The sequence below is a fragment of the Bidens hawaiensis genome, unplaced genomic scaffold (genome assembly GCF_021521415.1).
Source record: "Bidens hawaiensis isolate Kalapana, Puna unplaced genomic scaffold, B.hawaiensis_p1.1 tig00026856_1, whole genome shotgun sequence".
NCBI classification, from domain to species: Eukaryota; Viridiplantae; Streptophyta; class Magnoliopsida; order Asterales; family Asteraceae; genus Bidens; species Bidens hawaiensis.
Window position 1 is genome coordinate 118125 of NW_027494328.1, and position 17542 is coordinate 135666.

Sequence of the window (17542 nt, forward strand, 5' to 3'; positions counted from 1 at the left end):
AGCTGAATGGAACAATCTAAGGTTCCAGAATTTTAAAAGAGTGAATGATTACACATATGCTCTATTAAATATATGTTCAAGACTTGAATTTTGTAGACAAATTATGTCTAAGGGAGATAAGTTAAAGAAAACCTACTCTACGTTTCATGCATAAAATATAAATTTGCAACAACAATTACGGTTGCAAAAATTTCAACATACTCTGACCTGAATAAAAATCTCATTCTAGTAGAGAAAAATAATGAGCTATTAATGCAAAACCATCAAGCTCGTCCCACGGGATCATTAGCCATACCAGAAGCAAATATTGCTTATAATAATGATCATAAGAATTCTAGACGTAAATGAGAACAAGGCTGTGGATGAGGCCGTGGGCATGGCCGAAACTATTTCAATAAAACCTATTTTAGTGGTCGCAACCACTCATTTAAATAGAATAATAATCATGGACGTGGACACGGTTGTGGTCGTAGCCAAAGAGCTAATAATTACCACGCTAACCAGCAAAACAAGTTTAAAAATGATGCTGGTACGTCACAGAATGATGGAGGCTCATGTTTTAGATGTGGAAGTACTAATCATTGGGCAAAGACTTGTCGAACACCTTAATATCTATGTGAATTATATCAAGCATCTCTGAGAGGAAAGGAAAATGAACTGAATCATATCGACAAAATTGATGATATGGATATTGAGTTGAATACCTCAGACTTTATCAATGAATCAAAACCCTGAAAGTGATATTGTTAAATCATAATGACAATTATGAATTTCCTTTCACGTTTATGTCTTAACTATGTTTAATTACTTTTCCTTTCATGTAAAAATAAAAGTTTCTTGTAATAAATTTAGGAATGTATAATATATGCACTTATTGTTTTTCTTTATATTTGAAGACTAAAATGAATTTCATTGGAGCAAAAGATCAATCAAATGATGCTGAGTTATGCATAACGGGTAGTGGCGATACACATACTATCCTAAAATCTCAAAAATATTATTACGAATTAAAACCAACAAAAGGAATTATTAATACAATATCAGTTACGAATTAAAACCAACAAAGAGAATTATTAATACAATATCAGTCGGTTATCAAGTGTTTCTTAAAACGTTTCAATATGGACAAAAAAAATCCTTTAAGTACCCCAATGGTTGTTAGATCACTCAATGTCAACAATGATCCATTCCGCCCTTGTGAAGAGAATGAGGAGGTTCTTGGTCCAGAAGTACCATACCTCAGTGTAATTGGAGCGCTAATGTATCTTACTAACTGTACGAGACCTGACATTTCTTTTGCAGTTAATTTGTTGGCAAGATTCAGTTCATCCCCTACTAAAAGACATTGGAATGACATTAGACATATTTTCGGTATCTAAAAGGAATTATTGATTTAGGTTTATTTTATTCTAATGACTCAAAAGAAGGGTTAGTTGGTTATCCAGATGCAGGTTATTTATCAGATCCCCATAAGACAAAATCTCAAACTGGATACGTGTTTAAGAATGAAGGAACTGCAATGTCGTGGCGCTCTCAGAAACAAACACTTGTTGCAATGTCCTCAAATTATGCTGAAGTCATTGCTCTACATGAAGCTTCTAAAGACTGTGTTTGGTTAAGATCTATGACACAATTCATAGTAACCTCTTGTGGACTAAGAAAGATACAAGTCCAACACCAATCTACGAAGACAATCAGGGTGTGTCTCACAAATGAAAGAAGGGCATATCAAAACTGATAGAACAAAACATATACCTCTAAGATTCTTCTCATATACTTAAGACCTTATTAAAGATAAAACATGTTGAAATAAGATATGCCCAATCTAGCAACAATTCAGCTGATCTATTCACAAAAGCACTCCATACCACGAATTTTAAGAAACGTATTCATGATATTGGCATGCGACATGTACGGACAATGTAACGACCTACAACTTAAGGGAGAGCTAAATATTGCATTCTTTTTCCCTTAACTAAAGTTTTTTTCCCATCGGGTTTTCTTTGGCAAGGTTTTCAATGAGGCAGTAGACTCCAAGTTTGAAAACGTATCATCCAAGAGGGAGTGTTGAAAATAGTTGGGTGAAGGCTATAATTAATGGATGAATACATTTTCAAATGAAAATTGTTAACCTAGTTATCTCATAAATAGTTAGTTATTGCCTACTAAATAACATGTGAAATTATTGTATAAATACTACACATTTCTTACTACTCAATTCTATAATTTCTTCTTATTAACTTCTTTAAGTTATTCAATAATATTGTTATAATTATCATAACAAAACCAGATTTAGTCCTTCGGCGATATTTTCATCTTAAAACCAAGTAAGAGAAATGGCGAACATGGAGTTGGTTTTGAAAGAGTGGTTCGACCGAGTTGACTCGGACCAAACAGGGAGCATCACTGCAACTCAGCTTCAGGTCCTTATTATTCTTTGATCCATAATTATTTATTTATTTTTCATTTGACGATTTTTATATTGCTCAGAGTGCTCTTGCTGTTGGAAATCTTCAATTCCCCATCACAATTGTTCAACAAATGATCAGGTTACTCTTACGGATCCACTTCAAACTTTAATTAACTAATTTGATGTCGAATTTCTATAATTTTATGTCAAACCCTAGACTAGAATTTTAAAACTACCTTTTATTATATATATATATATATATATATATATATTCTGCAGGATGTATGATTTTGACAGAAATGGAACCATGAGCTTTGAAGGTACATCTTCACTCTTGAATCTTTATTGCAGCAGCTTATTATTAGTAAACTTTTGCTTACTATTTTAGTGTAATCATAATAAGCATTAAGCAACTTAGGGACGTGCGGAGTGCACACTTGCTTTAGTTTGAAATTTGTATGAAGTCAGAACTTTTATGCACTTGCAAGATGCAAATCTCAGAAGTCAAAACCATTATGCACAAGTGACACGAATATGAATGATTTTGACATTTGAAATGATTTCAGAATTTGTAAATCTGTAATCTTTATATAAAGTATTCATATAGTCTGGGTGCAACTTAGATACGTTCTTAAAGTTTTTATATCATTTTCATATTAGTTTATGCTATACGTCGGTATCTTACACTCTTTTTGACTTTTTTTCTCCTCAGAGTTTGTGGCTCTCAACAAATTTCTTCTAAAGGTTAGAACTTTTTTATGCTGCACTACTGCCATTCGGGATAATTTTATGAGGTCAAACATGCACTTTTTAACTTTAAGTTAAGAGTTCTTCATGGAATTTGATAAACTGCAGTTAATTGCACATGTATATATGTAGCTAGAAGTATATGCTATTCTGCCACATATTGTGATTCAGAATGCTGACATGTCAGTGATGTTATGAAAGCATATATATGTCTACTGAACCATAAATTGGATACAATTTTGTTGAGAAAAATGCAATCACCAAAGCTTGAATGCTACTATATTTGTTTTGACAGTGTCAGATAATCATTTGATGTTAAAGTTGACGTGTCGGTATCTTTCATTTTAGACAAAATCATTTAGGTTTGTCTCAACTTGCAGGTTTCATTCTTAATGTTTAAAAATCACTCTGACCATCCTTTACGTTTTATTTTTGTTTTACTTTTCATCCTTTATGGCCATCTCCGTTTGTTTTTTAAGTTTAGTAATGGCATGTGATTAACATGTGAGGGCAAACCAGTCTTTCTACCCCAGCCTTGTATGAAACACCTTACCTTATTTCCTTTCATTCATATGTGATCGATTAAAAATCACTCGCATTCCCTCTGCAAACCGACTAGGGGGTTGATCTGGTTGTTCGCTTTTGGGTTAATCGTTTTTTTTTTTCTGAAACCTAGCCATTAATTGATCCGAATTACTATTGGTAACTCTGTTATTGGGCTGGCTGGGTCGGTCAATATAATCCACTGTTGTAAATGATATTGTCTAACAAATAATAAAATACACAAAATATGTTATTTCTACTTTAAAAAGTAATAAAGCAATTTCGCTCAAAAGTTGTTTCCTAAATAAAACTGTTTTATTTTTTAAATACTTTTTAAAATAAATATAACTAAATTTAGGTATTCTATTATATTGTTTGTTAGACAATTTAATTTACAACAGGTGCTACATTGATCAACCCATAAGCAAATAACTGATTCTAATTCAGGTCGGTTAATGGTTAGGATTTCAAAAAAAAAAAAACGGATTAACCTAGAACGAAGTCACGAACAATCCGAAACGCGATTCACATACCTGATCTAGCATTTTTTTCAAACCCAATATAAAATAACAAAATAACAATGGTGCCTAGGACGACTTCACAAGCAAGTTTACAAAACCATCATACTTGAATTAGATTTTCCCATAGGTCTGTATGAATTTAATAGTTGTTCCCCGCTATTAAAGAGAGAATGGATGACTCATGGAAAATACATTTACATTAGAACATTTAGCAATCTGAGCAGCTTCCAGTATAGCCTTCCCAGTTGGATGAATTGTATTAGATTCTACTGAAGCAGCTAAATGTTCTCATCCTCCTTGACTTGACTTAAAATTAGATTACACTGTTAGACACTCATATACGGATGGGGTACAAATACTGGTTTGCCCTCACATATTGATCACCTGCCATTACTTAACTTAAAAAACTAATGGAGTTATCCACAGAGGATGAAAAGTGAAACAAAAATGAAACATGAAGGATAGCCAGAGTGATGTTAAACATTAAGGATGAAACCTGCAAGCTAAGACAAACAAACCTAAAGGATGTTTTCTATGATTTTGTCTTCAATTTAAAGGTGGATTAGATCATGTGTTTATGATGGTATGTGTAAGAGCGAGTAGCATTTCAAATCACCATGCTTGTAAAGGTTCATATAAAATTATAAAATAACCTTGTTAGGAAAATTAATGGAAACAAGATCTTTATTCTATACTATATTGAAAACTCACGGTTACATTCAACTCGAATACACATATATAAGCATTCTGCATATTATATTCTTTTTGAATTCAATGGAAAGTTGAAGCCATCTGACTAGAATCCATTGACTTCTGTTCAGGTCCAACAAGCCTTCTCAGATTTAGAGAGGTACGATATTCATGCATCCTTTAGTGGTTTGAAACATAGCTATGGTTACAAAGATTATATTTTGATTTTGTTGATAATATTCTTTGATATTTGTTTCTCTCGGGATTTATGAACAATCAGTGGTAGGATATCACCATGTCTTTACAGACTTGACATCATCATCATCATCATCGTACTCAGTATATCTCACCAATAGCAAAGCTATGGTAGTGTCTGAGGAGGGTAACATGTAGACAACCTCACCTCTACCCCATAAGAATAGAGAGGCTGCTTCCGGTGAGACCCCCAGCTCGATAGTAGTTTTGCATCAAGCCTTGGACTAAGGCGCATAACACTCAACCATCGGGACACCGGCCGGTTGGTGCATGTACCCTTGTCTTTCGACTATCAACGCCACCACATGATGCCTGATTAACCTTCCGCCGCTTTTAACGTTATTTTCACGAGATTAGTAAAATAACGTCAAAATTAGTGCAATTTCACTTTTGCCCATTCAGGGTTCACACATATATACATTATATGCGCAGACCGCAAGCAGGGCGCTCTTTACAAACTTGACGTCTCAACTAATTAACACTAGTTATGTGTTTGCTTGACAGGGGCCGTGGGTTTCTTGAACCTGATGAGGTCTATGAGGTAAGATCACTGCTCCTTATGTAACCTGCCAAAATGAAATATGTAACAAATAACAAATTAGAGGTTATTTTTGTGTTCCATCACCCGTGTTTGAATGACCTTTTTAATCAACAAATATAAAAGTGTATTTTTTATTATTATTTAAACTGTTATGAGATTGATTCTCATGCCTTTCATGCTCTCAAAAACAGGCTTTGCTGAAACTTAACATCTCTATGGATTCTCCAGCATTTTACACAGTCTGCGAGGTACGAATGAATATTTCTCAAATATATATAAAGTGCTTTGATGTATATAATTTTACTTTATCTTTAATAGTAATTTAAATGTTCTTAGTTTAATACTAGCCAAGTAACTGTTACGATGTATTACATAAGTTGTGGATGCACATCTGTTACAAAAATATTGTTTTTATTGCAAATCAACTTGAAACAGTTTTGTTTATTTGTTTATTATAGAACATAATAAGTTGAATGTGTTTTAAGGGTGCAAACACAACTTATCAGGTAGTAAAAGGAATTGGGATCTTTTAGGTCTTGATTTTGGACAATTTTCATTATAAGAAAGGTCGTAACGACTGATGACTTGATTTTACTTTATTTTTATTACAATAAAAAAACCATAACAAATTATTTATTTATTTGTTGTAATGATTTGTAGAGCTTTGACAAAGAGAAAAAGGGAAGATTTCGGCTGGATGACTTCATGTCCCTTTGCATCTTTGTACAATCAGCTCGGTAAGATGATCACATACCCTTAAAGTAACGCAAGTTGTTATTACATAAAGAAAATCAATATTAAGAACTACCTAATTTTGGGTATGGTCTTTAAAATAACATATGCAGGAACCTATTTAATTCCTTTGACACTAGTAAGCAGGGCAGGGTGACACTTGACCTAAATCAGTTTATCTACTGCAGTGAGTCAACATGTTCTTTATTTAGTATGGTCTAAACATATAAGTACACAATGAGTGACCATCAAGCTTGTTTGTGAATTCTTTGCAGCTGCAAATTGTAGAATATGAAGCCCATGCTATATCAACAGCCCAGGTGAATAATGGCATTGTAATTCTCATAGACGCATTTGATTATCGCAATTGGTGTTAATATCGTTGTATTTATTATGATTCCTGTAATCATGTTGTTCTGACTGTTGTAAAGTAGTTTGGAACAGGATCTAGCTTTTGATTTGTGTGTGCAACGAGAGACGGTTTTAACAACATGAAATAGTTTAATGTTATCGGTCTTATTTTTATTTCTTTGAATTATCATACTTGATATTTCATATAATACATTTTGTTATTCCAAACTTTTTCTTATTTTCACCAAATCAGTTCTGTTAAGTAAAAATGTATTTTCATATCTTTCTATTATTATTCAAATTTATAACATTTTGATGCATGACTCGGTTCTTGAACTTTTACCAATTCTTCCTCTTGTTTTGATTGGCTAGAGAGAAATTAAGTATAAGTAAAATGATTCTCTGTCCATTCTAAAGAATCAATATTTGGTCTATACCTAATCCATACCATAACCTCCTCTCTCTATAAGCTTTTGTTGATGGGTGTCTTTTTATTATTGAATATGATATTATTCACCAACAAACGGTGTCAAACTGGCTAACGCTTTCGTTACAAATCCAAACTTATTAAAATGAAATGCCTCGTACTGACAATACGCATCATCGGCATCTGGTGAGCTATATCTCTCTCACAGATCTGAATGGCGCTCAATCTCCGTCAAAGGCAAACAGGTCATTCATTTCTCTCTCTCTCCAACCAATTTCAATTTCATCTATACATACCTAAATTCAAAACCGGATCTCAGATCATACACGTCATGTATGTTTATAATCTGAATCTCAAAATCAATGTGTCTAGGGTTTGCTTTTAGGTTGATCTACAGTGATGTATCATGTTGGTACCAATTTGTGTTTGTATGCTATTCACTTCACTTCACTTCAATTCAATTGGGGATTTATCATCTCATCTTACCTTAGCAAATACATCAAATGAATTCAATGTGCGTTCTTATCATCTCAACCATAGTTCGCTTCGCTTCTTGCTCCTAGGCCCATTTTCTATGGACCCAATATTTCCCATAAATTTTTTTGGCTCAATTAATTAATCGTTAAGTATTAATTAATTTTTTTCGTTTTGAGTTGGGTCAAGTCACACAATAAAAAGATTCATAGAACCAAAATATTTCAAGAATTCGCTCCATTACATTCATGTTTTCTCAATTTCCAAATTCAAACTCAAAGTAACAGATTAAATATAACGGGCTGGCGGAAACGCTAGGTTTTTTGTTACAAATTAAAGTTCATATTTACAAAAGGTTTTCAAAAACCAAATTTTTGCCTTTTGGTTTGTTTTGAGGCCCAAACTGACCCATGGACACCCCTACAACTGGCGGAAGCAGAATCGTTTTAAGTTTTAACGAGTTTTTAGTTTGAAAAATCGATTTGCAGGTGGGGGGGGGGGTTAATAAAAAATGTCGCTCTCTAATTCTTTTTCGTTAGGTTAGTTTTTTAATTGTAAAGATACGGTTGGCAGATGGTGTTCGGGCTTGATTGTTTAAAGTGTTATTGGGTAGTTGGATTTATGGTTAATGAGTTTAGTTTAAAATAAGCTTATTTGTTTAGTTGTATAAAATGGATTTTGCTGTTTTTTATTTGTTAGTTTATAATAGGTTGCATCCCAAACCAACAACATAGGTACACCTGTGGTTTTGAATCAACACCATTATAACACCATTTTTTGTACTTTCAGAATGCATAGCACGGATGCTGAATCTGAATCAGCCGATAAACGCAAGTGGAACAGCGAATGAAGAAGTGTACAAGATTCTGATCTTTGATAAGTTTTGTCAAGACATTTTGTCCCCGTTAATACACGTCAAGGATCTTCGCAAGCACGGTGTGACATTATATTTTCTTATTGACAAAAACCGAAAGCCGGTTGCTGACGTTCCTGCTGTTTACTTTGTTAAACCAACACAACACAACATCCAAAGAATCATCTCAGATGCTTCAAATTCTCTCTATGATTATTTCCACCTTAACTTCTCATCATCCATACCCCGCCCCCTTCTAGAAGAGCTTGCTTCCGGGGCTCTAAATACTGAATCTGTTGACCGGATTGCTGAGGTTCATGATCAGTATTTAGAGTTTGTAACCCTAGAAGATAATCTCTTTTCTTTAGCGGATAAATCTTGTTATGTTCAGTTAAACGACCCTAAAGCAAATGATTGTGAGATTGAAGAGATAATCGAGAAGCTCGTGAGTGGGTTGTTTTGTGTTTTGGCTACACTTGCGGTTGTCCCGATTATTAGGTGCCCACGTGGCGGGCCTGCTGAGATGGTTGCATCGCTGCTAGATCAACGGTTACGTGATCACTTGCTTGTGAAGAATAATCTGTTTTCAGAAAGTGGCAACTTTACCAGCTCGTTTCAGAGGCCGGTTTTATGTTTGTTTGATCGGAACCTTGAGTTGTCGGTTGCAATCCAGCATGATTTTAGGTACAGGCCTCTTATTCATGACGTGCTTGGGCTTAGACTAAACCGGCTTAACGTTCAAGGTGATAAAGGTGGAATGAAGTCGTATGAGTTGGACCGGGCCGACCCGTTTTGGGTTGCGAATGGATCTTTGGAGTTTCCAGAAGTTGCGGTTGAGATCGAGACGCAACTGAACAAGTACAAAAAAGATGTGGATGAAGTCAACAGGCGAACCGGTGGTAATGATGGAGCTGAATTTGACGGTACGGATTTAATCGGGAACACGAAGCATTTGATGAACGCGGTCAACTCGTTACCAGAGTTGACTGAGCGGAAACAAGTTATTGATAAGCATACAAACATAGCAACGGTTTTGCTTGGTGAAATCAAGGAGCGGTCTCTTGATTCTTTTGCTAAAAAAGAATATGAAATGATGGTCAAAGGTGGGATTGATCGTGGTGAGCTTCTTGCGGTTCTTAGAGGAAAGGGCACTAAAATGGATAAGCTTCGGTTTGCAATCATGTTCCTTATTTCAACAGAAACTATTCCGCAGTTGGAAGTTGAAGCGGTTGAGTCTGCTTTACGTGAAGCTGAGGTGGATACGAGTGCGTTTCTATATATCAAAAAAATTAAATCTTTAAACGTTTCATTAGCATCTGCAAGTTCTGCAAGCAGAAGTAATATTGTCGACTGGGCTGAGAAGCTTTATGGTCAATCCATAAGTGCTGTAACTGCAGGTGTGAAGAATTTGCTATCTAATGATCATCAACTGGCAATGGCGAGAACAGTTGAAGCTTTAATGGAAGGAAAACCAAATCCTGAGATTGAGTCTTACCTCATGTTTGACCCTCGTGCTCCAAAGTCAAACTCTGTGTCCGGTGGTAGTCATATGAAAGGACCATTTAAAGAAGCGATTGTGTTTATGATTGGTGGTGGGAACTATGTTGAATATGGAAGCTTGCAAGACCTTGCACGAAGACAGCAGCCAGCTAAGCATATAATATACGGGTCGACTGAGATTCTGACTGGTGGCGAGTTTGTTGACCAGCTTACAATCTTGGGTCAAAAGATGGGTTTGGGTGGCAGTATCAGTGCAGCTCCTGCGTCTGCCCACTGATGTGTGTCTTCTTAATGATGAGTTGTTGCATACTTTTGATATAGAAGAATATTTTGTCTTGAAACTTTAGATCTCTGTAGATTTCTGATATTATATTTTCGTTTGTGTTTTAAGTGTTTGAAACTTTGGTTAATTTGATGTATCCTTATTGTTGATTGTTATGGATTCACTAAAAGTAACAGTATTTGAACTTGAAGTGATGGTTAATGATCATATTGGTTTTTAACCTGTAACTAGTTTGAGTGAGATTAGGCTATATTCATTGGTGAGGGTGGTGTTGTCATTTAGGGAATGCTTTATTTAGAGCCTTGGGTGCATTTGAGCTCAATAAAATCAGAAGATTGGATGTGGGCTATTTGGGGGTTGGGGGTCAATTAGTAATCTTTAATAAAGACTTGTGGTTGATGGCTTGCCTGATGCTTATGAAAGTTAGATGATAAATAACCTCAAGCTTAGTAGTGAAAGATTGATGATTGACAAGGCACAAGAATTTGTTTTCAGATTATCAAAAGTGTAATGGGTAAGTAGACCGAATTGACTCAAACAAAACAGGGAGCATCACCTATGATTCAACTCCAGGTTCCTTGATTCCAGAAATTTTATTATCTTAATGGAAAATTGACGAATTGTATCCTCGGAGGGCTCTTGCTGTTGGACATTTACAGTTTTTCATCACAATTGTTCTACAAGTGATCAAGGGCATACGAATCCAATACGAACTGTCTATATGAATATATAAGTAATTTGATGTCGATTTACTGTCAGGAAATGGGTAATTATGACTAAAGAAGTTGAACTAAATATCTCATTAAATTTTTGGATTTGATGAGCAAAAACACTATGACTTTAAGAAGTCTGAGTTCATAAAGTACATTTTCTCCTATGAACAAGGGGTATATTTTTATCTTTATGCTTGGGGAGGTTTTGAATTGCTTTCCTGTTTTCTGCAGGATGTATGATATTGACAAGAATGGAACCATGAGTTTCTAAGGTATACCTCACATCTTAAACTTAAATGTTTAATGCAGCTTGGTATGTTAAACTTAGTGAACATATTTCCATGTTACTTCCTCTATTCTTGAATTAGTATATGGATAGGTGATTTTAGTGTTGTCAACATATTTTAATAATTTGGTTTTGCAAATTAGACCATTGTAATTCAAGTTAAGCATGATTAACGAAACCAAGGGGATAAACCAAACGGAAAAACTTATCCAAACATCAAAGCAAGCATAGCCAAACATGATTCACGAAACTGAGGGGACAAGCAATTATCCAAACGCCACTGCAGAGCCAAATTCGTTTCTTGATGTGCTACTTAGAACATATATATAACCAAAGGTTTAAGATTCAGAAACAAATGTTGAAGTTGTTAAAAGAAATCATCCATATATCACACACACACAAATAGTGCCTATTATGCAGCAAATGATGAGCCTTATAAAACCGGTGGTGAGCCAGCGAACATATAACTAGTTAACCATTTAACAAAAACGCCAAAACCAAAATGCGAATCATCAAAACCATGGTAACTAAAACATGGCAAAGTATTAATAATGATCATTTGAAGATAACATTTCCATACATGAATTCAATTAAGAACCATCAAGTTACAGATGATCATAAATAATTTTCAAGGTTTTCCAACAACTCAGTCGTCCCAATTATTCAATTTAGAATATCGAAACATTCTTATTTAGTTTATTGATCAAATGTCCATATGCTCCCCTCAATAATATAAGGTCAGAACTTAGACCACTGCTCGGAGCTGTCCAGTCTGCAACGCGTGCTTTCGGTGTTGTGATAAAACCGATGGAACTTTAACCGCCTCAATTCGTGATGCCAGGTCACCACCATCCGGTTCCACTTGTTCACCAACCGCTTTCAGTATTGTCTGCAGGATTTGCAGCGGATCACCATGACTAACTATCAAGACTGCACATCTGCAACATCAACATAAAAGAAAATCAATTTCGCTATCCACCAAAAGATTAGTTGACTTATTACATATTTACCCTTGAAACTCAGACTCAATTTGTACCAAGGCATTTGTGAGTCTGGAAACAACATCAGCAACACTTTCACCACCTTCTGGCCTCTTGAATGGATCTATTTCATCAAGATCCCATATCTCCGAATACTGTTTATCATAAAGGCAATAACTTAATACAATATTATATATATATATATACACACACACACCAAGATAACAACATGCTTATATATAATCATCACTCACTCTTTATCTTACTTTGTCATGAGATTGATGTTCAAATGTAGGACCAAAATATCGCTCACGAAGATGGTCATAAACCTTGCATTGAGGTCCTTTTAAAGAAAGATTCAGAACCGAAGCAACCACTTGGGCCGTGTGGGTGGTTCTTGAAACGGAGAATAACAAATTCTTACATTTTCTAGTGGGATGCCATTTTCCTTGAGTTCCTGCAGCACATATTTTAGTTTCAGTATGCAGATGATAAGCGCATGGATGAACATGACTGGTTACCTTCAAGAATAGCTGACCAGCCAATTGTGCTTGATTGATACCTTCTGAAGCTAGCTTGTATTTCTCAAGCTTCCCATTTTCCTAATAGCAAGCTCAATTTTAATAAAATGATATGACTCATGATAAACCAAAAAGATGGTTATGCAATTACATAATTATTTTTCTTTTTGTCGAGATAACTTTTATCATTAATACTAAAAGCAGATCCAGAAAACTCCCTTTTGAATGGCACAGCTAATCCTATTAAAATGGCGATGTAAAAGTGCTTAGGTGGTTCTCAACTTCAAATTGTTTATCTTCATTTTAACCCAAGCCACACTCTATCTTTAGTCATAGTCGGTTCTGTTTGTTTTTGCTTAAAAGGTCTGCAAGGGGCTTACGTCTGCGGGCGCACAGACATAAGCTTCTAAGACTGTTTGTTTTTTTTTAGAAAAAATAAGATCTGAAAAATGCTTTTATGATCTTAAAAAATAAGCTATTGTTCAGCTTCTTCACAATTCTTCACATCCTATCAACACCCAATGTCAAACACCACCACCACCTACCGTGCGCCACCACCACCGTCCACCACCACCACCACCATCATCCACCACCACCACCACCCACCATCCACTACCACCACCCTCCACCACCACCACCCACCGTCGGCCACAACCATCGTCCGCTACCACCACTGTCCACCCACCACCACCCACCGTCGGCCACCACCCACCACAACTGTCCATCACCCCCCCCCCACACCGTTCACCGCCTACCACAATCGTCTTCCACCAATCGTCCACCATCACCCACTTCCACAGTTCGTACACCACCACCAATTATTTTAGCAGCCTACAACAGACGTTAAATGAATTCTATCTACTATGATATGTAACTAATGTCAGCTTATGCAGTCGATATCCAGTTTATAAAATAAAATAAACAGGATTATATTTTCAGATTGCAGACCTTCGGACCACATCTTCAATTAGATGAGATTGCAGACAGTTTTTGTGTTAAAAACAAAAACAATCAGCACCTAATCTATGTGGGTGGGTTTTCGTTATATAAAATAAAAGCCAAAAGCTTTGTACAAACATCACCTAGAACCTAGCTTACCATAGAACACTAGAAAACATGCATGATGCTATTACTTACTTGCCAGATGACATCATGATCTAAAAACACCCACCCGCATTGTTTTTTAATTCAACAGGTTCGGACATCAAAATACAAATATTATTTTATGCAATTAGACTGACATCAAATTAAATTAGTAGAAATTAAATTAATAAAAGGGAGAAAACTAACGATGGATGAAACAATGAGGCCTGTTTCATTGGGAATGCTTTTACCGTGCCTCAGCACCCAGTATCTGTTATTCGCCGCCAATCCCATTTTCTCTTCTTTTCACCAATTAATTTAATTTCTTTCTCGATAATATATTATTATTGTACTAGTTTGTTTGGGAAAGTAGCCACGACACACTACTTTACTCTCAAATCATTCTATTCATGCTTAAAACGACTTCAACCCTCTTTCTTTACACAACCAATTTTTTTTTCATTCCCTGAAACTCACAAACAAATAAAGTTTCAAAAATGTTTTTAAGAGTTAAGTGCCAGTTTGATGCCCGTGGCTTGTCCAATTACGTAACTTTAGTACCGTTTTTGAATTTATTGCAAATGACAACCTAGTTTTTCTAAAACTTACAATTTCAGTACTTTTTTCTGACCCCGTCTATTTTTTTCGTTTAGTCAGGGCAAATTAGTAATTTTGATTATTTTATTTATTTTCTCTTTTGAGCTAGGTGTCATTTTCTTACTTGTAGTTTGTTTAATTATGCAACTTTAGTACCTTTTTTTTAGTGTATTGCAACTGGATACTTTGATTAGTTTTGGATAGATATGCAAACTAAGAAAGACATTGCATATTACAATTAAAAGATCATCTCTAACCCTAAATGAACAGATCCCCCCCCCCCGGGCTCATTGATCCTTTAAACCCTAACCATTGTTCATCTCAAGTTCAATGAATTACGATATTGTGTCAAAGAAGATGGATGGAGACCTTAAATGATTATGACTGCAAAATAGTCTATCATAATGCTATAGTAGACGCATTAAGTCGAAAACAGCATGAGAAACCCAAAAGGGTTATAGCATTAAGATTAGAAATACAAATTGATTTGATGGAACAACCGAAAGAATGCTCAAAATCAAGCAATAAAGGAAAACAAGATTGATGAGGAAAAGCGAAATGGTACCATTGACTCGTTAGTCAAAGGTGAAGATGATATTTTCAGACTTGGTAATAGAATCTGGGTACCAATTTTAGGAGACTTACGTGAGAAGATAATGAATGAAGCTCATAAGTCTAAAAATATGATGCATCCCGGTAGTGATAAGATGTATCAAAATCTTAAGGAAAACTATTGGTGGAATGGAATGAAAAGAGATATAGCTTTGTATGAATAGTCAAATGCTTGACTTATATATAAGTTAAAGCCGAACATCAAAAGCCGCCAGGCTTATTGCAACAACCAGAATTACCAGTATGTAAATGAGATATGATAGCCATAAATTTTATCACTAAACTCCCAATGACTTCATGTCAAAATGATACTATCTGGGTTATTATAGACAGATTAACAAAATCTACCCATTTCCTATTAATGAAAGAAACATTCTCAATGGATAGATTATGTCACACCCGCTCTAGGGCCTAAGTGCGACACCAGTTAGTTGGTATCCAGTTTTGAAAATATATCAGAGTTGCGGGTTATTAGCGGAAGTCTTTAAAATATAACATTCATTTATAAAAATGTTGGGTTATAATACTCGTTAAATATTATATAAAATATTAGGGGAAGTCTTTTCAAAAGTAATAATATTATTATATTCAAATCTCGGGATTTGAATACCCTTTTAAATACATCATATACCTTTTTTTTGAAAACATAATTCTTTTATAATAATTTGAATAAAATATCTGAACCATCAGATCACCTCTAATGACTATGTCTCCAATCTTCTATCAGTCTTGCCTGTCAGTTCTATTCTTTACAGTTTCTCTGAAATGTGGGGGAAAAATACGTCAGCACACAGCCGATGAATAACGCTGACTCAGTTCAATACCAGTGTGTAAACAACAATAATACCTTTGTGACAATACTCATTAGGCACCCGACTCAATTGGGTTAAAATTACCCTAAGTAAATTTACAATTAATCATATACACAATATCATTTCTTTGAACAGTCCTGTAGACTTCCAGAGGCATGTTTGATGATATGCATGGACTCGGGGTGTAACACCGTGAAATTTTTCAATCAAATTTTGGGCTGAAAGTGTCAAACTTGAAAGTGGAAGGACTAAAATGAAATTTCTGAAACTTATACATCTTCGTGTATCGCGAAGATGCAAAGAAGGAACATCTTTGCGTATCGCGAAGATGTTGGCACACAATTCAAAGCTTACCCAGTGACGTGGTGACACGTGGTAGCACGGGGTTGACATGCAAAATTGCGGCGCCGACTTAGCACCTTCGCGTATCGCGAACTGGCTCAAGCAAGCATCTTCGCGTATCGCGAAGATGCATAATCCAAGGCTATAAACAGGCAGCTACGGGCTCAACCCATTTCATCCAAAATCTCACACTTTTAAACACACACTTAGCATTGGAGTTCGTGCCCAAGTGCTGTGAAGTTCTGAGGTCCAGTTTTCTTGAGAAACGTGCAAGAAACGAAGCTCTAACGTTCCATTGATTAAGATAAGCGAGTTAGAAGTAAAGTTCTGCCAATCCCTCTGCCTTAGTACTAGTATCCCGAGCATTCACTAAGGTAGGATCTAAGTTAAGCTATTTCAAATATATTATAGTTAGCTTAGACTCAGTCAAGGCTACGACCTTTAACCTTGAAATGATTTTCAAAAAAAAAAAAAAACATTCACAAACGGTTTTCAATAAACGTTACTTTACTAAGAAGTAATGTTATACAAAACTATATTTTGACGGGCATGTAGTATGTGACATTTGAGCCAAAACAAGGTATACCTCAGTACGTATTTACCGATTAAGCAAATAAACGCCTTTTGCGTAACAAACGAACGAGTAACCGAACGGGTCGGGTTATGACCCAGATATCCCGGGGGGCCATCTATAAGTGTTATACGTTTAATATAAGCTAAAATATTAGTAATATGGCCTTAGTTTGATAGCAAACAAGTTAAACGAAAACATGCTCGTTTAACTACCCGCTATAAATTTAAATGCGAAAGATAGTTACAAACCAAGCATTGTATCATCCGTTAAGCCGAAAAAGACTTACCAAACACTTATTTGAAATGTTTTAAGCGATCCGTGAAAATATTTTTGATCTTTACAAACATATAGTATGTTTTTATAAATTTACACAAAACTAGCCGAAAAACACACGTTTTCGCGCTGTTTGTCGCACCCGATAAGTTTTTAGCGCCAAAAACCGAACCCGAAATAAATTTGGGGTTGGGATTTCACGTAAGGGCACGAAAAACAAGACAAATGAGCAAGAGGGGGGGGTATAGACCCCACCTTTTTGGGGCGGCCGCAAAAAGGGAAACCCCCTAGTTTTCCTTTATATATTAAACAAGTTTAAGATATTTTGTGAAATCATTTTCATGAGAATTCTGGACACAAGCAGATCTCCATCAAAAACCAGCAATAAACTAGGTAAAAATGTCATAAATAATCGATTTTCG

General features: G+C 35.4%; 3 protein-coding genes across 3 annotated transcripts; 2 read left to right on the forward strand and 1 right to left on the reverse strand.

Moving 5' to 3' along the window:
• The first annotated feature begins 2332 nt into the window (after positions 1 to 2332).
• On the forward strand, positions 2333 to 6874 carry LOC143574190 (uncharacterized). The gene is made up of 10 exons (XM_077058871.1): positions 2333 to 2423; positions 2491 to 2549; positions 2690 to 2730; positions 3123 to 3154; positions 5043 to 5071; positions 5671 to 5707; positions 5899 to 5955; positions 6368 to 6444; positions 6553 to 6626; positions 6715 to 6874. The coding sequence occupies exons 1-10, from the start codon at positions 2337 to 2339 to the stop codon at positions 6732 to 6734; spliced, it is 513 nt and encodes a 170-aa protein (XP_076914986.1). The 5' UTR covers positions 2333 to 2336; the 3' UTR covers positions 6735 to 6874.
• Positions 6875 to 7412: 538 nt separating this feature from the next.
• LOC143574172 (SEC1 family transport protein SLY1-like) lies at positions 7413 to 10507 on the forward strand. The gene is made up of 2 exons (XM_077058860.1): positions 7413 to 7462; positions 8481 to 10507. The coding sequence occupies exons 1-2, from the start codon at positions 7432 to 7434 to the stop codon at positions 10319 to 10321; spliced, it is 1872 nt and encodes a 623-aa protein (XP_076914975.1). The 5' UTR covers positions 7413 to 7431; the 3' UTR covers positions 10322 to 10507.
• A 1362-nt stretch (positions 10508 to 11869) lies between these two features.
• Positions 11870 to 12807, reverse strand: LOC143574175 (uncharacterized). The gene is made up of 4 exons (XM_077058862.1): positions 12804 to 12807; positions 12573 to 12763; positions 12337 to 12461; positions 11870 to 12264 (listed from the first exon to the last, which is right to left on the reverse strand). The coding sequence occupies exons 1-4, from the start codon at positions 12805 to 12807 to the stop codon at positions 12072 to 12074; spliced, it is 513 nt and encodes a 170-aa protein (XP_076914977.1). The 3' UTR covers positions 11870 to 12071.
• Between the last annotated feature and the right edge of the window lie 4735 nt (positions 12808 to 17542).

What these genes read in the sequence shown, in the direction of transcription:
- LOC143574190 (XM_077058871.1), top strand. Translation starts at nt 2,337, where the DNA reads ATGGCGAACATGGAGTTGGTTTTGAAAGAGTGGTTCGACCGAGTTGAC. An exon ending in AACCTGATGAGGTCTATGAG is followed by an intron (nt 5,708 to 5,898) that starts GTAAGATCACTG and finishes TCTCAAAAACAG; the next exon opens with GCTTTGCTGAAACTTAACAT. An exon ending in CATTTTACACAGTCTGCGAG is followed by an intron (nt 5,956 to 6,367) that starts GTACGAATGAAT and finishes AATGATTTGTAG; the next exon opens with AGCTTTGACAAAGAGAAAAA.
- LOC143574172 (XM_077058860.1), top strand. Translation starts at nt 7,432, where the DNA reads ATGGCGCTCAATCTCCGTCAAAGGCAAACAG. An exon ending in TCTCCGTCAAAGGCAAACAG is followed by an intron (nt 7,463 to 8,480) that starts GTCATTCATTTC and finishes TTGTACTTTCAG; the next exon opens with AATGCATAGCACGGATGCTG.
- LOC143574175 (XM_077058862.1), bottom strand. An exon ending in AACATCAATCTCATGACAAA is followed by an intron (nt 12,462 to 12,572) that starts GTAAGATAAAGA and finishes TATGATAAACAG; the next exon opens with TATTCGGAGATATGGGATCT. An exon ending in ATTGAGTCTGAGTTTCAAGG is followed by an intron (nt 12,265 to 12,336) that starts GTAAATATGTAA and finishes TTGATGTTGCAG; the next exon opens with ATGTGCAGTCTTGATAGTTA.